At 47.9% G+C, this 24,626-nt stretch overlaps 1 protein-coding gene across 3 annotated transcripts in view; it reads right to left on the reverse strand.

Moving 5' to 3' along the window:
• Positions 1-21,000, reverse strand: part of qsm (Zona pelucida superfamily protein qsm) — a 255,533-nt gene extending 234,533 nt beyond the window's left edge. For 2 of the 3 annotated variants that reach the window (XM_065434198.2, XM_065434196.2), the window contains exon 1: positions 20,434-21,000. In XM_065434198.2, the coding sequence (XP_065290270.1) occupies positions 20,434-20,524 (91 nt within the window). In that variant the 5' untranslated portion in view covers positions 20,525-21,000. The remainder of the gene's footprint in view (positions 1-20,433) is intronic. The other variant, XM_065434197.2, reaches the window with a different exon arrangement.
• Between the last annotated feature and the right edge of the window lie 3,626 nt (positions 21,001-24,626).

The following is a 24,626-nucleotide window of genomic DNA, read 5'->3' on the forward strand; positions in this document are numbered from 1 at the left end:
GCATACCTCGCAAGGTGTGTGCGACTTATGACCACACCACACATTTTCGTTGATTGTGCACCATGCGAGGTACGTTCCAGCGACATGCCAACACGTTTTCTTCCAAGATGACGAGCGGGAATGTAAATCAGTGGGGGCAGTGACGATCCTCTTCGCATAGCGAGAGTTGAGGCACGGAACGCGGCCATGCAGACGTAGCGAAGAGGACGGTGAAACGCGTCCTAAGAAAAGGTATAGGTGAAAAAGCCAGGTTGCACGCGGGCCCGCGCTCACACAAACGAAGCGGGCCTCCTTCAGGAAACGCACGCGTCTTGCGGCCGGCACCTCATTAAGCGACGTTCCAGGCACCGCACTCACAATGCGAAGCCCAAGCGCCGGCACGTCTCTCTTGTTTTTGTTTGTTAGTGTTCTTTTCTTTTTTCTTCTGTACTGGCATCTTACGACGCTCTTCTTTCTCTGACGCCGCACCTCGTCTTTGCTCCTCACCTCTATGACTTTGCTTCGGAAGTAGCACGGCGAAGTAGCACAGCGAAGGTCTGCATGTGATGAGTATGGAGTACTGGAAGCACGCTCAAACCTTGACATAGTCCTTGTACAGCCTCGTCGTACATACTGTCCCGCCAACAAGACAAAGCGGCGATTTCGAGAAGTGAATGAGCAATAAATTATGAAATTTTACGAGCAAGAGCATTCTTGCATTGTGCCTCCGTAGGAAGGCACTCCTCCCTGCTGAGAGCCGGAACAGCCATGCTCTCGCACACGCGCACGTGTGTGTGCGTGTGCCCGGGACAGAATTGTGTTTCACCGCCCTTGATGACGTGTTTAAAAGGCCATAGATCCTCGCAGCCAGTCAGTCGGGATACCTAATTGCGTCTAATAAGTACTGATTTCACAGTAAAAACCAACCATTATATTTTTGCACCCTGAAATGTCATTAACTTGGCGCCAAAGCGAACAGCCTATACTGCCAGCATGCACGCCAATGGTGACTGGTACGTGGCTTAGTGCTGTCTTCGGCTTGAATTTTGTAAAGCTTTACAAAGTTAGGTCTAGCTGCGGGAGATGCATGCGATTGCAGACTGGCACACGACACATTGTTCAAAACAAACTTTCAGGACTAACGCAAAACCGAGTGAATAATACAAGCGAGCATAATAGCCTGCTAGGGCTTATTTACTGTTGAATTAATTACCGTGCATAATCCCTAGGTATTAGCGTAGGCGATATGAATCCAGGCACAGATCGGCTAAGAACAATAGGTGCCCCGGCACTCTGCCTATTCATTAACAGATTCATGAACCACGTAGTCAGTTACGAAAACTTGAAGTTCCACGCATACATAATACACGTGCACACATGTCACACATGTGCGTATACGTTGTGGCACGTGTATACACGTTGTGAGCGCAAGCAGGCTTATGTACGGGCAGTATTGATCCACTCACAGCTAAATTAATTTAACTCTAATCTTGTCTTCGCAGAAAGGCCACCTTGTAGTGCTGTGATTAAACATACGGCCTGCTCTCACGCCTGGTATAAACGCGATCTATAGTTGCCTGTAAAGCACTAGGTGGTTAGGCTGAGTTAAAGGAACTTCTAGTCCCACTTTCGCGCGAAATTGAACCTTCAACCTAATCTGAGCGCCGAGATTGAACAGTTATTACGTAGCCTATCGGCTGGCTTGCCGCCTGACAACCTAAAAAAATGCGCAGGGACGGTGCAGGGTAGGCTTTAGAGGATGTCTCACCGCCATGCTGTCTGCCTTGAACGATGTAGTCGATATAAAATCTTTCTAGGAGTGATTTGTTAGTCCTAAATCGCAATTTAGTGGAGAGAAATAAAATGAGATTGTCACGCATACAATGTCGCAATTTCATGGTTTGCAATGTAGATGGAGCAAAATTGAAGGTAATTCTTGAAGTCGTTATGCAAGCTAAGTTGGTTTTTACTTCTCCACCGACTTTTGCATAGGTGGTGCCTTCCTAATCAATCACGCCGTTCGCCGTATCTGCTCCATTTGAGCAAGTGTCTACCACCAACAATATTTTTTGCGTTGATTTGCCCTAGGTTATTAAATGCGCAAGTTTTTTAAAGGCCCGTCTACCGCATAAAGCCCACGAAGGAAAGGTGATGGCCAGATATACCCGTCTCTTTGGCCATACCTGGCCCTTGCGCCAATAAACGCCATTCATTCATTAATGCATTCATTCAGATATACCCGTCAATCCAATTCTGCAAGCCTGGTGGCCGGTTGGCATGAAGAACCGCGTGTTGCTGACGGCGTTAGGCGGGCAGTTTGTAACACGCAATATGTCCATACAAATAAGCAATAATTTTTCAGAGCCAGACTAGAAATACAAGCGTTTTTAAGATAAGTTACACTGTTCGCTAACGATTAAAAAATTTACAGCAATTAGCAGACATTGCGCCATGGCACGGACCAAGAAATATTGTCATCCCCGCCCACGCCAACAAGCTGGGGCGGCGCAGTAACATCCCACTATGCGAGGAGGTTTCCAGTGCTTCATAACAGATGGCAACTCAGGCGTGTCCCCATTGTTTACATTCTTTTCAATAGAAGCGGCACAAAAAACTGGGTTACGGCTCCATACTTGTGAAATCTTTATAAATTTATGCGCATATATGTCAAGAAGCATGTGTGACAGATCATTTAGCGACAGTCATATTCCATGGTGCTGTCCCAATTACATGCTGCACAGCCTCTGAAAAGAACTACTAGCTGCAGTTCGTGAGCAGACGGCGCCTGTCGATGCCACGAAGTTACTGACTCGCACGTGCTTGATTGAGTAGGTCGATGTCCTTGGGAGACAACGCTGTGATTTGTTCCATCTGGGCAGGGCACGCCGAGCTCTGCAAGCTTTCGCAGTTCGTATTTACGGACTCCCTTTTTTCGTGGCTTCCAGCTTCGATAGTTTTCGCGGGCTTCCGCAGTTGCTCTTGCTTTATATTGCACGCGCTTTCAGCAGGCTTCCGGCGCCCATCTAACCAACAGGTCACGATCTCGACGACTGCAAGGTGAGCACCTTCCATCCATATATCACTCGAGCACGGGACACAAATACGTTGTATCGAACTGTACGAGTAGTACGTGTCCTGCAAGGAAAAGGTAATGGCCGTTGAAGTTCCTAGCGACGGCACGATTGCAAGGATGGGCTCGTCCCATTCCATGGGAAGATTGGGAGCTCGCACCTGACGACTCCGTTTGCGAGAAGCACTTTCCGGATGACCGACCTATATAGCAAGTGGCACCATGGCAAGTTTTTCGACACAGTCTTTCCGGACAAGCCGGGAAGACCTGCTCTGTTGCCAGACGCTGGGCTGTTGGTATCCCCCGAGTGTCTAAGGTGCTTTTCTTCCACTAGAAAAACGAGAAAGCTGGCTGTAACCGACGTTAATGGCGCGAATAACACTACGCTTCACATTTTTGGCAGGTCAACTTACAGATTCGCACACCGCTTGTGACGCCGAGCAAGATTCGACCAGCGTGTCCTTTTGCTTTCAACTTTTGCCCAGAGTATACGAACAGTTTTTTTTTCTTTTTTTCTAGCTTTGAGCTATTGGGATTTCAAGCACCGGCACCAACAATGCAGTAGACAGCGGTACCAGACGCTACCACGCTGGCAACTCTGCTGTCACGAACTTGCATGTACATATTGGACCACTGACACTTGATTAATCACCCCAAGCTTCAGTTCTTAAGAGAAGTTAGTGTACTGCCTAATGATGCATTTTGTTTGAAGAAACTAGTTAAAGGCCCTGAAAGTTGCCTAGCTAATGAACACGTCACTGGCACATATATTTTCGCAAAGATAAGGAGAAAGTTAAGCATGATATGAGCAATACTAGATATCGCGATCGAAAAAACAAATCTCGCCTTTTGTTGTTTTGCAAATGGCATTAAGTGCCTCCTTTGGGTTAAGAGCGGTGGGCACCGGAACGGCCTTTCCCTTTCTATGTCGTTTATATTGAACTATTTGTGAACATTTGTAACATATTGTTATTATAAACCAATATTTTAATCATTGTTCTTTTCACAAGTTTTAATGAACTGTTCTCAATCCGCGCTTTGTTACGTATATGTATTCTCTCTATATTGAACGCTGTTACCCCCCCCCCTTCACTAATGCCCCTACGGCGACTGTACATGTATGTCGGTATCGTAAATAAATAAACAGAAAATTCGGTTTGCTACCCTACACTGGGCAATGGGGTAAGGGGTGTTTAAAGAGCAGACTATAGTAAAGAGAGAGAGATCACAGAAACGCGATTCCAGCCAGTGATGGTCACCGCGCACTACCACAGCACAGGATCTCGTGCAGCACAATGAACACCAATTCTCCAGTGCACAAACGGGATCCTCCGTTCTGGTTAATCCGCCCGCATTTTTCGTTTCTTTCCGTCTTTCTCTCTTGCTCGGTGACCGTCTAGCAAGTTTCCTCGAGAAATCAGCTCCCAGTCGCGCGTTCATCTTTCGCGTCATTCACGCCATCCCTACATTTTCCGGCATCAGCGACTGTTATACGAGAGACGAATGTGCTGGGCGAAAGCGCCGTGAGAATCGGCGCCTCCCGAGAGCGTGTGAGCGCCGTCACCAGAGGGGCGCGCTACTAGCACCATCCGCTGATCGGCCACCAAGATACACCGTGTCTGTACACAAGAGCGCTCGGGAGTCAGACTTGACAAAGCGCAGGCACCGTGAAACGTGCTCCGGGTTCATTACTTAAAACGACCGCCCGCCGCGGTTTCCCACAATCGCGTCCGAAGAAAGGTATACGCGGAGAAGACGTCTAGGCGTAAAACCGAGGGCAACTCGGAGAGCAAGAAATGTTGTTTGACGAGACGCCACCAAACGGATCCGTTGACGATGAAAGCATAACTCTTTAACACACCGGAAAATGCGGAAGAAATGAAAAAAAAATAAACAAATGAACTCAGTGCTGCTCGGCACACAGCGATTGGAAGAAGTGGGTGGGGAGCGGTAGGAGGAGGCGCACGCTCACAAAGGCGGCGGCACACTGACAGTAGGAGAAAGGCCTGTGGCGTCAATAACCTCGGGTTCCCACTGCGCTGCGAAGGGACTCGTTAATTAAGGTGTACGTTTTCACCACCCCACTCTCTTCGAGTTCCCATGGTCGAGAGGCTGTTACCACGGCCTGTGCGACAGGGGCTGCTTCCAATGAATATGCAGATGCCCGTCGTAGCACGAAAGCCTCCTCAATGTTGCTCTCCTGTCAGTGTAGTGCCTTCGCGCATGCGCGGTCAATGCCCTTTAGGGACGACCTCGCGGCCTTATTACGAAAAATAAACGCGCCGTAACGATCGATCACGTGTACAATTATATTTAGAAGCGCCTAAAGACGTCTTCCGCTAAATATATACATACAATAAATGCACTCCGTGCTATCTTTAGTATATGAAAAGTTCTTGCTAAGATAATAATATTTCTACACAGTATAGTATATTTCACATGAAACCGATACTCACGCTCGCAAGTGATCTAGTTGCATGGGTAGATACGCATACTAGATTTCGTTATTACTGACATCTTCGGAGTGCTCTACCATCACAAGGTTGTAGCAGCGTGGGCAAGTATGTAATCAATGCGCTTGTAAACCTTAGCGCGAGCTATGTTGGGATAAATAAAAACATGCGTGCACTAACGTGTTTCTGTCGTTGTCCAAGTTTCTCTCGCGCTAATGTTTACAAAGCCATTTTATCCCACATAAATTCTCTATCACTCTCTGGGTTGGGGAGTGAAGAAAGGCGTCGACAATGTCCACACATATGCCGGTAAAAATATTAAAGAGAAAACATCCCGCACCGGAATCTTCTGTCTTCGTCTGGGGGACGTAAACACTGCGATGTCGGGTGGCAGTTTTCTAGTCGAAGCCGGGCGTTTACTCGCAGTAGGCGCCTCACATAGTCGCGTTGTCGCTGTCGTGGGTCAGCGCGTTGTAATGGGGCCTGCCTCACTCCGGAGAGGCGACGGCGAAGGCCGCGCCAGAAGCCGAGGGGACATAAGCCCACGGCGGCTGCGACATGTCGCGACCTCCACTGGGCCGTGTGCGTGCGGGGCAGCTCTGTATCCGCGGAGCGCGAGAAACGGCCTCCTTAGAACACAGCCATGTCGTACACGATGCCGTTTAATCACCGGCAACACGGGCACCGGTTCCAACGGCGCGGCCTCAAAGCTCAGCCGGCACAGGCAGCCAACGGCTGCGTGGCGTCGCGGGTGGCAGCGAGCTGTCTTTGCGCGTCCGTGTACATCGACGTGTCCAAAGAACATTTCGCTGCTAGACGTTGTAGCGCCATCGCCAAGCGGACGTAGTTCACCAGAATAATAAAAAGATCACCGATGATTACGATACTCCTTAATGCGAAATTTGAGCGCAACTCTATACGTGTTTTCATTGCGCGATATATTGGCTGGCGCGGACAATCTGTCTCGTTCGGCGCGCTGCATACGGAGCGAAGTGTGGCGCGACTGCCTCGCTAATCGGGAGATCGCGAGAGACAGCCCGTGGGTGACGCGTGGGCGCGATTCAGTGCAGCCGCCGCAGACAGACCTCCGCTCATGCAGCCCTTTGTTTCCATATATGCACACCATGGATCGATGGATGGATATTATGAGCGTTCCCTTGGGAACGGGGTGGTTGGCTGCGGCAACAAACTGTTGCTATTATATTCCCCAACGTCCTACCTATGTTAAAGAATAAAAAGAGAAAAGGACAAAGAAAACCTCAAAGAATTCCCATAATCAAAGTTTCTGAACCTCTATTGTGAACTTTGTTTTTGTACGCCTCCGTTGTTTGTATTTCCCTACTTTTATTCCACCAGTCTTCCAATCACCTCTTACTAATCTCTATTGCGAACATGTTTAATTCCCCATGCTCTCACTGAACGCAAGGGCTCCAAGGAGGCCAATGGTGCCCAAATCGACCGCTGAACAAAGTTATCTTCACATTCTAATAAAGCATGCTCCATCGTTTCCCTAGCTTTACCGAAGCAAGCACATGCTTCTTCTTCCTTCTTATATCTCGCTTTATAAGTGCGTGTTCTAAGGCATCCTTATCTCGCTTCGAAAAGCAATGAGCTTCCCTTTGAGTTATCGTAAATTGTTTCTTTCCTGATTTTGTTTTTTCCTCTTAAGTAGTTACTCATGGCAGGTTTCTTTTACATTGCCGTCACCCATGAGATTATCTCAGCCTCTCTGACTTTCCGCTTCATGTTCGTAGTTGCTGTGTTGCTCACCATACAGGCCGCATACTCGCTGGTAAGCTTCCTAGTTCCTTTCCTCCACTATGAATCAATATTTTTCCTCTACAAATACCTGAGCACTCTCCCAGCCCATTTACTTTCTTCCATATTCCTCAGTCGTTCTTCATAGTCAATTTTACTGTCAGCTTCCCTCACTTCAAAACTTGTCCAGACCATATCACTCTGCAAACTTCATTTGTAGTCTTCCCGCGAGCGCCCAATGCGAGGCCTCCCACTGACCTTCGGTTGCCATCGAGTCCTGATGGTTCACCTGATTTAAAGCTGGTGAACAATCAATGTAAGTCCTGAAACCATTACACTTTCCACATATCCCAGGACACTTCGTACCCATTGTATCCCCATAGCGCTCTGTGTTTCATTATGGCCGCATTTCTCGTCCCCTTTACTGTTATTGTTTTTTCCTGTGTTTCTATATATCTATTCCCTTCGTTTATTCATATACCACGGTAGTAATATTCTTTTACGCAAAGCCATGTATTACCACTGCCTGTTCACTGTTTTCATTGAATACCATAACACCTTATCTTTTAAAGCTAAATGTGAGGGCAACGTGCGCTACTCTGGCACCATGTCGTAGCCATCGTCTCGCAGAGCCCGTCTATACACTATATACGCTTTTCTTCTCCCGCTTTCGCCATGCCCTCCTCTTCCGCTTTCAGCCGCATGGTTCCACCCTCCTCGCGCTCTCTTTGCTATCGCCGTCTTTCATTCCCCGCTGCGCTCCTCGTTCACTCTCTGGGCCTTCGCTGTGCTCCTGTACGTTCGGTTACGCCGAGGACGCCGAAGCTCAACGCAGGAACGGGCGCCTAAGAGCAGCGCTCTAAAATTAAATCGACTTCGCATAAGACTGTGACGGAAATTAGATGCAATGCTAGCTCACGCCTCTCTTGCGCATGGTGCCGCTGACGTGCTTGCGCTTGTACATCTATTGCCGGTTCGTGAGCACGTTGACAAACTTGCGCTACAAAACGCAGTTAACACGCGCGCCCTGCGGCGTCTCGTATAACGGCGCCATCACTTCGACTGTTGTCTCCGACATTTAAGTGCAGACTGTTGAGTGTACTTACACCTTTTTTCTATTTTACTGAGCCGGGCAGTCGTGAGCAAGATACCACGCTATCCTTATAACATCACGGTTCAACGTAACATCACGCCTGCTGTAACGTAACGCTCAAAGCCTCAAAAGACGAAGCTGAAGCATAGGATAAATTTGTCAGCTTGCAGGGCGCACAGAGCTACCACAGAGTACAGGGGCGTTCAAGTGAGGGCAAACCTTGAGCATTGCTCATGAAAACATTCGTTCAGTTGTGCATGGCTGGGGCTGCTGCGCCATGTGGAGGAGCAGTTCCACTGCTCCTCCATGGCGCTAAGCAGGAGCAGGAGCAGGAGCAGTTCCACTGCTCCTGCGCTAAGCAGCTCCACTGCAGTGGAGCTGCTTAGCGCAGTGTTCGGCATTCCTGTGTCTCTCTTTTTTTTCTTGTTACTTCATTAGGCATATGACACAAAAGAGACTTGAGAGGATATGACATTAACCAGTGCAAATAATAAGTACAACTTAGCACATAGGCCTTGTCAGGCAGTGTCTCCCTTTTCTCATGTCACCCGAGACAATTTCCGATACGTAACTGATCTTGTAGAAGAAGAATATAGAAGAATTTGCTATCATAAGCAAAACGCCCGGTGAGGGTACATCTCGGAGGCACACGTGGCGCACAATAGGCGTCAGACAAGACCTTTCATGAACAAGTCCAAACACTAGCTATCGCGACTCAAAGCAGGAAGAACACAAAGATAGGGAACAGACCTTTTCAATCAGGTTACCAAACCAACCCGCCCGCTTTCAATTCGTGTGAAGCCTACGTGAAAGCATCGCGTTTACCTTCTTTGAATTGTGGACGTGTAACTGCGCCGTAAAACGGCCATAACACAAAAAATCTTAACGCAGTGGGAAAGAACCTTGCTGCTGGCACGAAGGAGCTTGTTTTATTAAGTACTTACACTGTATCAGATCTTTCACACATGCAATTGCCTGCGTATGAGACATCAGCAGGAACAGTACCCGACCCTGCTTTGTGTGGCTATCAGCCCGTACATCTGTCGGCAACCGCAGTAAGGAACGAATAGGATATTACTGAGGCCTACGCGGTTCTACTTCGTGCTTTTGCCAATTGATCGCGTGTTGCTGGCGCCCTCCTTCTTCTCAGTCATGCCTTCAACGCGATCTTTAAGCCTTTTCATGAGGCGACATATATATATATATATATATTCTTATTCAATGTTCTTATTCTTGTTCTTATAAGCATATATTATATATAAGCTTATTCAACGTACGTCGTACTCTTTTTTTTATTTATATATATATATATATATATATATATATATATGTAGTCATCTCATAAGAAACCAACAAACAATGACACCAAGGGGACAGCATAGGGGAAATTATTTGCGCTTAATAAATTAAATAAAGAAACAATAAATTAATGGAAATGAAAGTGGATGAAAAAACTATTTGCTGCAGGTGGGCAACGATCCCACAATGCGTAACGCGAAGGTTGTGAGATCGTTCCCCACCTGCGGCAAGTTCTTTTTTATCACCTTTCATTTACATTAATTTATGGTTTCCTTATTTCATTATTAAGCGCAAGTAATTTCCCCTATGTTGTCCTTGGTGTCATTGTTTGTTGGTTTCTTATGATATGAGTAATAAAAATCGGGCCACTCGGTTAACTCCCTTTCTTCTCGTTTGTATATATATTCGTATGTGTAAGTTCGCTTGTCAAAACTAGCTCGCCTCCAGCCAGGCTTTCCAAGGCTCGAAGTACCACTTAGGTAACGTGCATTCTGTGCTGTTCCTGTTCAGTATGCAGGGTCATGATTTGTCGCCGTATGTAATATTTTTAGCACACACTCGGGCGCGAGCGAAACGAGGAAGAGAGAAACCGAAAGAAAGAAATATCTTCATTTGCATATTGGCAAGCACATGTCCGCTCACGGGCAGCGCACTTCCCCTCCCCGTGCATGCCATTCGATCGAGAACGCAAACCACTCGCCGCGCTGGATGAATGTTAGCACGCATGTGTTAATACCACACCGACGCGCACGACTCCAATTAAACAAGCCCGTACGTCGCCTCGGTCGCAGCAGCTCGACCGATGCGACCCGGATAATCAGTTTAGCAGCAAAACCGGGTCGGCGGACCCAAACCCAGGGCGCACGCGATGATGGTGCAAGGAACTAATTGGCGGAGTGCATTCTTTCGCAGCCATCCAGTGCCTGCCTCGTAGAACACCCACCAGGCATGCAATGCGTAAAAGCCTGTGGCACTGTGCAAAGAACGGCCGAGTTTGTGTGCCCCACATTGTGGCCCGAAACCGCAGACGCCCACCCAACCATCCGTATTTGAGAAGAAGGCGTGCATGGCTGAAGCACTCGCACAGAGTTACATTCAAAGGCGAGGATGGTGGGACAGAGGAAAAGAATGAGCATAAACCATGAGAGGATGATGGTCAGTCAAGCGAAAGCGTTCCCGTAGATGTGCTGAGATGTGCTGCCGGAAAACTTATTGATCAGCTCTGTCGCTTAAATGCTGTTAGGCGTTGACGCTACATAGCAGCGCACTCAGCAGGTATAGCACTTGTGAGCCTCATCGTGTGACCAGAAGAGAGACACGTTGATGTATTCATTTTCCGTGGGTATACGGTCATGCGATCAGATATACTGGGTCCAGCGTCTCGTGAAGCGCCGTTACCTTTGCGTAAGAGAACTCAACATTTATCAAAGACGCCATAGTGTAAGGATCTGGCACCAAAAGCAAGATATATGAGCGTTTTCGCATCCCGTCACCATCGAAATGCAGCAACCGCGGCGGAGAGTCGAACATAGTTTTCATGGCGAGCAGGAGAAAACCCAAACTCTCAGGTCACCACGAGGGAACAACAAACACGTGCCGCAATTTGCGTTTGACGCCATCTAATTAGGCTCATTTAGCTAGCCGATCCAGCAAAAACCAATCTGCACTTCCCGTAACGCTTCTCTGTACGTGATCGAACAATGAAGGCAAAACGACCGCAGCACTGAACTTGGCAGCGTTGCGCATCGTTAATGCAGAGACGCGCGTGTGCGGACGCGCCGGTGCACCTTTGGTTCCAAACTGCGGCACTCGCTCCATTTATTATTATTTCTTCACGTGAACTTGCTCTCTTCGAGTGTAAGTTGTCGAATATATAAAAAAAAAAGAATAAGCAGGAGATGTCCCGGGTTCTATAAAACACACGATAAAAGGGGAAGCGCATGAACAGCTATATTCAGGAGCTCCGTATACCTTACTCGGAATCCCTGATTCAATCAGCGGCGTTCGAGGCCTCGCAACCATTTCGCACAGACCGTTCTTTCCTGCTACTGCAGCTGCTGCTGCTGGGACGCAAGCGTGAGCCTCCGATAAGGGTAATTTAATTTTCAGAGCAGGACCGGAGCGCCATCTGCATGTATCACTTACACACACACATATCATCTGCAGGACTTAGTAGCAGTACGAAGTCGCCGGCGATACTCGAACATCGAGCAAGAGCGCCACATAGCGCAAATCATGAGGGCTAGGGGCCTCAGTGTTACTCATGTCAGCCGGCGTTCATGTTGCGAAGTCTGGAGGGGCGAAAGAGTGAACGTAAAACCGCTTCTGCTTGCTTCTCGCGAGTCGCTGCTGCTATAAGGTTACATTGGCTGTAAGGTCCGCTCTATGACGTCATAATCAGGTTGCGAAGGTTTTGCGTTGCAAACTATGACGACATGGTCATTCAGCAGCAGAGTAGACTTTGCGCTGCTGTGTTTCTGAATGGACAATCACTGTTAGTGTGGCTTTATTGTACTTATGTGCCTAAACTTCTTGCTGCTGTATTTCTGGGATGACCTTCAAGTGTAATGTGGTTTTAAGGGACTTTTTTTTAAATCTGTGGTGTTTATTATTTGCGCATCTGTATCTGAAAAAGAGTAGCCGGCACCAAATAATGGCGCCAACGTCTCCTAAATATGGTATAAAAATAATAATAATAATAGTAATAATAGTAATTAAAGTCAGCTGATCTGCAGGTGAGTCGTGGCGATAGTCTGAAATTTCTCAATCACGACGCAACAGGCGTTCCCCACACCGTTCCGTCACATTATCAGTGTTTGCCACTACTATTGATGAGAAATGAGGGCTTAAATCACCGTAGCTCGGCTTCGATACGTTTATCGCGGAGCGCTCCTCAGAGCACTCTACCGAAGTGCTGTCCCTTTCCTTTCTTCGCAGCGTCACAAAAGGTGGCAAAAATATAACTCTCATTAGTCAAGCTGTGCCGAAACTCGCCTGCCTATATACGTTTATTCTGCTCATTTTAAGTGCGTTGATTCTGCTAGTTAAAACATTTACCACCAAGGCTCGAAGGAAATTGCAGGGAGCGGTCCTGCACTACATTACTGAGGGGGCAAGGGAAATAATAATAATAATAATAATAATAATAATAATAATAATAATAATAATAATAATAATAATAATAATAATAATAATAATAATAATAATAATAATAAAGAAATGAAGTGAAAATCGCTGGCGTTGGAGCGTCGATCAAGAACGCCTGAGTCAATCGTATAGGTATGCCCGATATCACTTCTGCAATTTGGAGCCTTTCGCAGCTTCGCCAGAAGCAATAACGACAGCAGCGCACCCGTGAAAACAGGCATCGAAGCGAAAGCTGAAAACAAGGGAGAAGAAATGGCGAAATGTAGTTTTTTGTTCCTCTATTATATCATTTCTTTTTTTTTTTTTTTTCGCTGACACGAATATGAGAGATGGCCTACGCGATAGGAGCGGCCAAACGCGGGCGAACGGGCACAGGGTGCTCAGCGCGGCTGCAGTGCGTACGCGCGCGCGACTCAACGCGCCAAGCCTCCTGCCGCGGCCTCCGCGAAGAACCGAGTCTCTGGAACCGTCCCTTAAAAGCGTGGATATCAAAACTGGCGCGGCGCAGAAAAGGCGAGGAGTCCTCCCCACGGGCGTCATCAATCACTGCGAAAACGACGACGAAGAAGAAGCGGAGGAGGGCAGCGCGTTCTTGCCGAGGTCTCGCCGGGCCTTTCGCTTCGCTCGTTCGCCGATGGCTGCGGCGAAAGATTCGGGGACGAGGACTAGTAACGGCCGCCCACTACTTTCCGGGTCAGCGGGGCCGGCAGACAAGCGTGAAGCCGCGGCTGCCGCCGGCGCGGTCTAGCGCGCGTGTGCGCTCTGCAATTGCGCGTATAGGGAGGCGTCGGCGATTCAACGCGCGCTGTGCGGCGGCGGCACACTGCGCCGCTCGCATGCGCGTGTGTTTTGAGTACGCAACGGGCCACGCATCGGAGGCCCCCTTTCGCGGGGACAGGCGTCGTCGCGGGAGTGCGAAGGATGCAGGCGCTTGAAGAGCCGAGATTGAGGCGTGGTAACGGGCTCGTTGGTCGGTTTGGCAAGCGTCTGAGTTCTGACGCAAGAAACGTTCAGTTCACCTGCGCCTGTGTCGAAGCGACTTCCCCCGTTGACTTGTGCTGCATATCTGGATTGCTAAAGACGGAACTCAACGTGAAACATGCGCTCGAAATAGCCCTGTGATGTCGACAAAGCGCAGAGCCAGGGAACGCATAGATATATATTTTTTTTTTCTTCATTCAAGTCCAGGAATAATTACGAATGAGAGTTTAATCTGCGATAAGCTTCACATTCTTATGAGCGCCAAACGCAAAACCACGGTGCGATAAGCAGACAACTCGCCACCTGTGGAAGCCGAACCCACATCCTTCGCGCATCACATGACGCGTGCGATGCGATGCCAACTGAGCTGCGGCAGCGGCTGTCATTCCGTTTGTTTTATGGGGCATTCGTGAGCATGCAATACACAAAACATACGCGTAGCCCTTGGAGTGTTAGCGAGCGCCGCTCCCGACCATAGCGGCGGAAGCGGTACTTGTTCCACATCCTCTACCGTGCATCCACCAGCATATTCAACGCCAGCTGCAGCTGACCTACCCACGTACTTGCTAACCTATGGGTCCTTCCGTTGTATTAATAGTGTGTCAGCTTCAAGATGGCTATCCACATCTCATTTTATTATTACATTTACCACTTATACTGCGGACTCAAGGACCAACCAGGATGGGCACCATAATGGAACAGATAACAGGCAGTCAGGAAATAAACAATGAACAGCGATTTTTTAGGGAAAAGTTCGCTGTAAGGAAGTCCGGTCGTGGAATTGGCAAAAAAAATGGTAAAAAAAGTTATATGTGTCAGTTGATACAAAGTATGGTGTTAGTGCATTTTATAGTGGTTTCTGTTATGTCCAATGATGTAAGTCATTAAAAGTGACAAAAATAGTGAAAGTTCAATTGTTAGTTCTTTATTACTAAGCATACGAAGGAAACATTATCTCAGTTCTTTTTTTTTTCCTACTTCGAGAACCTCATTTCATAGCATTGGCATTTGTACATTCAGATGCAGTATCAATTTGCAGCCGAGCCGCCTGACCGTTCACGCTGAGACTCCGTCGCGTACAACAAAGGAGAAAGAAAAGTTTAAAGCCTGAATAAATATTTCTGGCATGCGGTGTGCCACGCGGGACGTCGACAGCGGTTCTTTATACAGTAACTCATTCAAGATAAATGGGAACAGCACGTCAGCCACATCCGCGGACTTTCCGAAAGAGGCTATACAGGAGCAGAGCACGAGAGGTGCGCGCATTCAACCGCTTCGAAGCGTTATGCAACGGAAATAGTGTTTGTCAGCGACAGCTGGCGCGCCACCGAATCCACCGCGTTTGCGGTTTCAGCAGCCAGGCGTCGACAGGACCCGTCCGCTAACGTACGCCCAATCTCAGAAGCAAACAGCCTTGCTGCGAAGGTTACCGGGATATTAGGCGGTGTGCAAGAGCAACAACATCTTAAGACCACGCGTCCATGGTGTTAAGCAACGCTCAGAACGTAGAACGGAAAACTACCAGTAAAAACAACAGGCTTTGCAAGCTTATGAAAAAGCGATAACCCTGATGAAGATAGAGATTGGAAACCGAGAGTACCTCAAATTAGAATGTAGAAAATAGAAATGACATTTCGAAAATGCGCGTTTAATAACGCCATTTTATTATCCAGAACTGCACAGTGCTCGGGCGAAGTGGGGCGCCTGTAGACTCGAGACTTCAGAATACTTTCGATCACCTGCAACCCTCGCGTTCGGGATAAAACATTACCTCTCAACCGAACGCTACAAACACGACTGATGGTCTAATAACAACAATAATAATAATAATAATAATAATAATAATAATAATAATAATAATAATAATGGGGAATGCGGAGAAATTAAACTTAATCGCAGCGCTTCGGCTATATGCGTTCAAACAACAAAAGAAGTTGTTGGCAACAGCAAATCCCCTGAGCAATAAAAGCATGACGCGAGCCTGAATTTTCTGAAAATACATGTACTATGGAACTCTAAACTTCCGCATCCCGGCTCCGCCATCGCCGTCAGGGGATAGAGGCGTTAAAGCAGCGCTTGCATAATAGCCACGCGGATCCTCCCGGAAACGCGCGTAAAAATGACTCGCTCGACGACGCGCCTGCACGAAGGAAGAAGAAAAAAGAAAAAAAGAAAAGAAGGACCAAAGTCCCGGCGGCGACCGATGCTCTTTTCCGGCTTTGCTCCGACGAAGAACGTCGTTCGTGCGCACTGCATCCGTCTTCATCATGCGCCACTCGGGTCTAGCGGTGGCCCTCGGTGCCGTTATACGCCGCGCTGACCTAGTCCCGACGTCTCTCTCTCTCTCTTCCTCCGCTCTTCCTCGCTTCTCCACCTGCAAACTCGCTACGTGAAGTCATCCGGCGTGGCGGTTCGTTTGACGAGGACTCGCACATTCGTTAGGCTCCTTTCCTGCTGCGTCGCCGCAACACCGCCACGCACCGCGAGTGCGGGGAGCTCCGCCAGAGGTCAGCGCGGACGAAGAGTAAACAGAGCATCGCCGTGCGGGGCCGTATTGCCGGAACGCCCGCAGCCTGCGCGTCCAGTAACGACGTGTTTGTTGGGTTTAAAAATCAACGCTGCAATTTCTCTAATACCAGACGACCCAGTGACCGTTTTTACGTGTGATGTGATACTACGCGTAAGAGTACGCTTAGGGTTTCCACTTTCGTCCCGTCCCGTCCCGTCCGTCCGTCCGTCCGTCCGTCCGTCCGTCCGTCCGTCTGTCTGTCTGTCTGTCTGTCTGTCTGTCTGTCTGTCTGTCTGTCTGTCTGTCTGTCTGTCTGTCTGTCTGTCCGTCTGTCCGTCTGTCCGTCCGTCCGTCCGTCCGTCCGTCCGTCCGTCCGTCCGTCCGTCCGTCCGTCCGTCCGTCTGTCTGTCTGTCTGTCTGTCTGTCTGTCTGTCCTTCTTTCTTTCTTTCTATCTCTCATCTCTATCTGACATATAGATGTCAGCCCCCGTAGACGGCACCTGCTACTCCTGTTATCTTAATCGGCAGATGTGCTCCAGAAGACGCAACAGTTTCAGGCATAGAATGGAGATAACAATAGGGTGACAACAGTTCTAATGTTCACGTACACACTCACATACAACACTAACACAAAAAAAATGTTCCCGAGCAGTTCACCTTTAAACTCTTTTCCCCAGCATAGGATAGCAAACTGCACCGACATCCATCTCTCTCTCTCTCTCTCTCTCTCTCTCTCTCTCTCTCTCTCTCTCTCTCTCTCTCTCTCTCATCATCATCATCATCATGAGATTAATTTCGGCTGTACAGACTCATTCGAAAATTCACAGGTGACTTAACTGCTGCGACCATGAATTGGATTAGCGCCATGTAGCATGGCTTCTGGTGAATTCCCAGCGCTCGAAAGTTTCAATGACTTAGGCGGACAAACGCATCCTGTACCGCCTAGGAAAAACCAAAGGTGTTCGAGGAACCTCGTCACACGGTCCAAGCGCAACCCGTGCATGCAGACTGTGACGTAGAAACCAAGACTGTAGACTATCATCAGCAGCATCCTATTCTTTATGTCCGCTGCAGGACGAAGGCCTCTTCCAGCGATCTCCAATTGCCCCTGTCTGGCGCTGGCTGATTTCAGCACGCGCCTGCAAATTTCCTGCAGTTTAGGAAATTAGCAGACTTTAGATACAATGTGGCAAACATTTCGGCGAGTTGGCTTATCTCCATTTTGGCGGGAGCAGCGCAACGCAGACGACCGCTAGCGCTTACGAAAATGACGCAGAAAGAGGGAATCACAGGCAGCGCCTTTGATTGGCTCGTTTCTGTCGTCTGGCGTGCGCTGTTTCATTTATTATTTTCCTTAAAAGCCTGTAGAGATTACATAAGGGTGAGTAGATTTCATCCACGTGACGTATACTACTGTATACGTATTAAAAGAAACCATAAGAAATGGAGAGGAAAAAAGAACCAGAAAGGCAAAATACATTACAAAATGTGCTGGACTGGATAAGTATGGTAAATTGCGAAGAAAGAAGAAGGAAAAAGAAAATGAGCGTTGGAGTTTAGGGCAAGAGTATATGTTCTGGAAGTTTGGGCAAGATGGTTATTTATGTATGCCCTGAACGATTGGCGGTCAGTGCATGAAGCTGTGTTTTCTGGAAAGCTATTCCAGAGGAAGATAGTACCCGCAAGAAATTCAACGCAGATGCCTTGGCGTTTAATGTAGATGTCCGACTTTCAGAATTATATTTATACGTTATCAGCATTCCGTGCAATGGCGACTAAAGAAATGAAAACGAATCGAATATCAAGCCTGCGCATAGCTCGCAGATTGGCGCGGTCGCCTTTAGCCGCATTTGTGTACTGGATACAAATATACAAATAACGGTTGGAAAAAAAAATACTTGGCGGCCGTTACTTCCGGCATACGGACAAGGCCGCACAAGAGGCAGCGCTTTATGAACATAGACAACACTTATCTATGTGGCGTTTGTAGAACTCCCACTGTGTACGTTGCCTTCCTTAGGTACCCTACCTTAAGCATAGACGTCAAACACGCACGTGCTACAGACATCCAAGAGAAAAAAAATAGATAATTGAAAATGTAAGACCATGAAGCCATATGCTGTTCATTACGGCCACATCGATTTACTGTGCTATGAGTGAGTACGGTCAGTACGTGGCTTGTAGAAATCGTCTGAAGAGTCTCTAGGACTCATAAGGAATTGTTTCTATGCTTTTATAGACTAGAAAGACAATCTAACTTTAATTAATGCGCCCCGCGTGTTTATCTGCAGTACATTTTCTACCCCCACTGCGTTTCCCATCAAGACGCGCCTTCTTTGTATGCTGCGACAACTTCGAATTGTGGGGTGATGCGACAGTTTGAACGCTACTCATTACAGATGCTGCCGAATTAAAGAACCGGGAAACATAATGCTGTCATCTAGTTCATCGCATACCTTCTCGAAATTAGAACAGATATGAGCTAGAAGTATTGCTGTAACGAACTTAGCGCAAGCGTCGTCTTACCGAATGGGAGAGTAAGTTTACACAGGTATCATGAATCAACCGTTAAGCCACGTAATACATTGTGTATGGCAATCATTCACAAGTGGTGCATGCAATAAGCACAAAATTTCACAACGTTGCCTTGGTTATCTCTGTTTCACACCATGAAAAACGGAGCAGCGAAATTGCTGAGGAAAGTTCTAACAAAAATTCAATGATGATTCATGTGGTAGGCTTTTAGTTAGGATGAAGAGTGTTGCTAGCTGTAGGCGAACCTAGCCTTGCAAAATATGCAGACGAGTGATCCGCCCTAGCGCCATGTGATCACGTGAAGTAAAGTAGCACCTGATAAGTGACGTCTCATGACCCGTCACAACAAATACAGGGAAGACAGACGGTGAGGACGGATTTGAACCGCGCACCATCCAGTGCGCGCCATCCACCTCACCTTGCCCTGCCAGCCTGCCAACACAGCCTTCTCACCATTCGCACTCCATCTCTGTATCGTAGAGGAACTTGAGGATACGCCGAAACCCCTCCCTTTTAAATATTCAGCGTCCTGGCGAACACAAAGTGTCATATGCGCCTGTATGAGCTACCATTGTACGCTTGAGTCTATCTGTTAACACTTTAGTTAGAAGAAAAGAACATATGACCGCAATATGTAAAGAAAAAGAATGAATGAAGGAGTCACATGAACATATGCGTGTCGCCTTCATTTTCTGCGTGTGACAATGGACTACACAAACCCTCATACACAACTTCACTTTCTAAATAACCCTAAAGAAGGTCAGGTAAAGTTAAACTTCCTCTACTATCCCTAATTTAACACGCTAAACAAGGCCGTTACGTCGGGAGGCCGCGCGAGACGACCCAATGTGCCGCTACATAAACAACGGAAGAAGGAGAGGGAACAATAATGACCCCAGGTCAGTTGTCTGAAAATGGGCCAGCGCGTGTCCTATTGCGAGTACCTAAAACAACTATGCGGCAATCGTCCGTCAGTATACAATCGCTTCCGTAAAAACGTCAAAACGTTACGCCAGTTCTTACCGGCGTTTTCCCGCGTATGCTTTTAAAGATAACACGTGTACGTGGACCGTCACTCACACACACCAACTCTATAGCACATAACGTGGGAGTGTACGCTACAGAACATAGAACACCACGACACGAACACCACTAAGGAGCAATGGGAGGCACTGCTGTCCAGCTCAAGCCGATCCAGAGAGCTGAGAAGATGGCAAGAGCCAGCGGAGCCCTGGACTAGGGGCCCCGACCGTTAGCGATTATTCTGATTATTCTTTCATTAATGTTTATCTATCTATCTCTTGATGCGCACTGCCTGGCGAAGCAACGAGCAGCAGTGACGCGGTTGGCGGTGCAGGTCAAACTAAAGCAATAGGCCTGAGCAAGATTTTATCAAAGCAGACACGACCGATGAGTTGCTCTCGATAAAAGAAAAAGCAAAGACAGCTGGGATTGAAACAGGTTGGTGTCACCGCGCTATGGAAAATAGTGTGCCAGAAAATACTTGGAATAAAGATTATTCTGTAATATCGCATCGTACGGGGCAAAACCGTACACAGTGGCAGAATAAGCGAAATCGAAGTGCACGACCGCATAAAAAGAAGCTCACCTTCAACAGCCGAGCCGGCGGCGTATCCCGAGGTCCACGCGACCACCACAAGCAGCACGGCTACGGCAACACGGCGAGTACACTGCATCATTTCTTTTTCTCTCTTTCTTTTTTTTTCTTTTTCAGCAAAACACTCGAACTTCGGCGATGACACACACGAACGATGTGGCGGCAGCGTCAAATTCCGGGGGACAAGAGCGACAGCACGCGAAAACCACCAGTCGGGCCGAAGCTCATGGCACACGAAACCGAGTCACGCGGTCAGAGGCACACCGCTCAGCTGGCCGCACACCGCAATGGGCAAACGCACACACACGCCGCGGTCACCACCGAGCGACCGCACGCGCACGGCCGCCTGTGGTCTTGAAAAAGAGTGTCGAGGCGCACGCCGTGTGCTGCGTGGACAACGGGAGCAAAGCGGCAACCGAAGAGCGCGGTGCGCGCGACACGCCAGCTGGCCGTCCGGCGAGTCAACTGCTCGCTGGCCGCTCTCGGAAGACGCAGCGAGCGGCCGGAGCAGTCGGTGGGAGCACCAACGGCGGTGCGACCACGCGAACCAAAGCGGGACTGTAAGAGAGGGCGAGGAGGCGAAAAGTAAGGGGGGAGGGCAGACGGGGGATGGCTAGGGCTGGGACCGGTCGAAACTCAAGGGCGCCTGCGGAACGGCACGAGATGCCCTTTCAGATCAGTGGCGCCATCATTTGAATGGCGGCTGCACTGGCTGAACACGCTCCTTCGAGATCACTTATTCGTGACCGGTCCAAAGAGGGATGAGATTTGTGGGAGGCGATCTCCTCTTCGGTGGGTGCGGCTACGTTCGATGCACAGTGTGTCTGAGGCGATACGAAGGCTTATCGCTGACGCAAATAAGCAATTGCAAGTTCTCGCGAGTGCCCGCCGTAACATGGTCTTTACAACCCCACTAACCCATACATCCTCAAGCGAAATCAACCTGTAGCTACCACCGCTAGTAGTGGAGAACAAATAAGTAAAATAAATACGTTTTTATTCGCTGTTTCTCTTTTTATGTTTGTGTGTGTTCAAGCACATCACACAAAGTGACTGATGACGTTCTAAACAAATGAAGTTATTTAATAACTACAACAGTATGGTGAGTTTGGTTATTGAAGACGTCGCCATTCCAAAAATGGTGGCAAGAACCACGAGGAAAAGATGCTACACGAGAGAACAATATAGTAATGAAAATTTTTTAAATAAAAGCTCTCGCAATCGCTTGGAGTGTAGGTGCATTACATGCGCTCTACAAAAATTTAATGATGACATTATCTTGCAAATCTATGCAAATCGTGTGTAAAGAAAAGTCAGCGCATTACATGTGACAAGTATAAGCAGTCTCCGCTAATGTTGGAATTGGTTAGGTTAGAGGAAAGCGCATAAAAAGTCACTAACGTAGTAAAGTCATTGTGATAATAAATTAAGATAAAAATTTTAAAAACACACCTTAGCAAAATATAAAATCTCAACGACACGAGAAAGTCATTATGGCGTTGCGATAAAATTAGATTTACGTCGCTCAAATAGCATTGTTCACAAGGAAGTAATCAGGTCACTTTTTCCCAAAAAAATCGCTCACGACTTTTGTACCCTATCTTTGTTTATAGGGACCAGAGCAGAATCTGCATCGTTTGTTTACCAATAGGGGACGCCTATCCAAGACTCCAAGACAATATCGAAGCGTCTCACGATGTTGAAAATTGCGGTCATAAAATGACAGTGTGCCCCACAGAACCTTCCGGAGTGGTACAACGTGTGCATTCCGAGGAGGACCTTTTCCGTATACATGATACAGAAGCTGGGATGTGTACACCACTTCAAGACGTAGACAGTGTAAGAGTTAGTCTAAAGCCCATTACATCTAGAGAGACGATTCTAGAAAAGAGACGATTTTGCTCTCTCCGCAGAATTTCTTTCCGTGTCCTAGCAACAAATGCACTCGGCAACCTAGCAACAAATGAAATCATGGCTACATGCGAATAAAACTCTCAAGTCACTTCTTCACTCCAACACATCAAAGGTGCGCAGTGTATAACTCAAATCAGGAGGAATTGTTGACTGCAGAAAAACTAGAAATAAAAAAGAAAGGTTAAGCGCTCTTAATTGTCCCATAATACATTTCACTTCGGCTGTATTGTCATGACTGTCGTCTCGTACAAATCGCACAAATAGATTTAGCTGTGCCCGACGCTTGTGCGTGCGCTTGATCTTGAAAAATGCTGTTATGATATCACTTTTAAGTACATACTTTATCTTGCCGAATGAATCTTACAAGTTATTAGATCAATCATTAGTGTTCAAGAGAGACTGAGGGAAGGGGAAAGGCAGGGAGGTTAACCAGAGGGGAAGATCAGGTTTGCTACCCTACGCTGGGGAAAGAGGGGAGAGGGAGGTAAAGTGATAACAAAGTAGAGATAAAGAAAGAAAGGAGCGTAGGCATACAATCACAGTCGGTCACTGTCGCTGCATACTGTCACCGCACAGCACAGTAGCACTTGCGGCACTATGAACATCTGTTCATGCCACAGCCGCTTAACAATTCTGTTGCCCTTAAAGACTGCAACAGTGCCCTCGTCGCCCTCTGCTGCGATGGCCCCCCTCTCCCCCTCCTCCCCCCTTGTGATGGCCGCATTTTAAAATAAGTTCCTCTATTAGAGGTCTTCGGTCAAAGCGCGCTATCGCGTTTGCGAGCGATCGTCTCTGTAAATTATAGCGAGGACCGTCACAGAGAAGGTGTTGAAGAGTCTCCTCGTTGTCACAGTCATCACACGAGGCGTCGTCGGCCCATCCGATTCGGAAAGCTAAAGACTTGGTGAACGCCACCCCTAGCCATATTCGACAAAGCAGGGTAGCTTCGCGACGGCAGAGTCCAGCTGCACTGCAAAGGCGTAGGCAAGAGTCTAGGTTGTGCAGCCGGTTGTTTTGAAAACTTCCTGCATTCCACAAGGAGAACGTGATACCACGGCTGAACATTCGAAGTTTTCTAGCGTCATCTGTCCTTGATAGTGGTATCGGCTCCTCTTGGTCGCGTTGAGGAGCCGACCGAGCAACGTAATCGGCGTGTTCGTTCCCTGTGACGCCGCAGTGACTTGGAAGCCATTGAAATGTCACGTGGTGTCCTTTCTCAGTCAAGGTATGGATTAGTTCTCTAATCTCGAATACCAGTAAATGTTCATGTGGTTCGCGCCGCAGGGCTGTTAGCAAAGACTGCAGTGCTGCCTTCCAGTCCCTGAATATTGACTCTCTTCGAGGTTGTTCTTGGCTGACGAGACGAAGTGCAGCGCGAAGAGCTGTAAGTTCCACAGCCATCGGTGTCGTTGAGTGACATGTCTTGAAACTGATGGTGGTGGCTTTCGCTGGGAAAAGCATGGCTCCAGAGGAACACTGAAGGAGTGGCCAATCCATCAGTGTAAATATGTACGTGGTCGGCGTACATCTCGTGCAAAAGGAGCAGAGTTAGTTGTTTAAGAGCAGGTGATGACAGCTCAGATTTTTTCCTGTATCTTGGTATGCTGAGGTGCACTGCAGGTCGAGTCAAATACCTTGAATGAATCGATGGCTTTCTCATCTTTCTCAGGAAGAATGGCCTGCGCTTCCGAGCCCTCAACTTCCCACAAAACCACAGGTTGTCAAGCCCACTCGGGAGCCTACTCCTGCCGTTGATGACACGCCCAAAACAGATCGTCAAGTCATTTCAATGCTGCGTCCCCTCATAGATGCCATTCGAGTGATTCTGTCGAACCTTGTAACCATGTCTGCTCGAAGTGCGCTGAAAGTACTGGACGCCTTAAGCCCAGTGCTTGAGTATCTCGAATAGAGACATGGCCAACCATCGCCCATACCATGGAGAAGTCAAGGCAGCGTCAATCATCCAGTGGAACACAACAGGTCTAAATTCACGCCTTTCAGACTTTCGTCAGTATATATATACTAATTGGTTCCCAATTATTGTCTTATGTGAGCCTAACGTGTCAAAACCAGTCAGATTATTGGGATACGAAGCTGTTATATCCGCAACAGCTGAGGCATGCAGCAAAGTCATCGTTTTTATTCATCGAGAACTGACCTATGTTCGCCAGCCGATTCCGCCTCATGATAACAATCAATATGTTTGCCTAACGATTAAAAAGGGCAAACTTATGTTTACACTTGTAGGCGCTTGTATATCACCTTCAAGT

The sequence above is a fragment of the Dermacentor albipictus genome, chromosome 4, assembly GCF_038994185.2.
Source record: "Dermacentor albipictus isolate Rhodes 1998 colony chromosome 4, USDA_Dalb.pri_finalv2, whole genome shotgun sequence".
In the NCBI taxonomy this organism is placed as follows: domain Eukaryota; kingdom Metazoa; phylum Arthropoda; class Arachnida; order Ixodida; family Ixodidae; genus Dermacentor; species Dermacentor albipictus.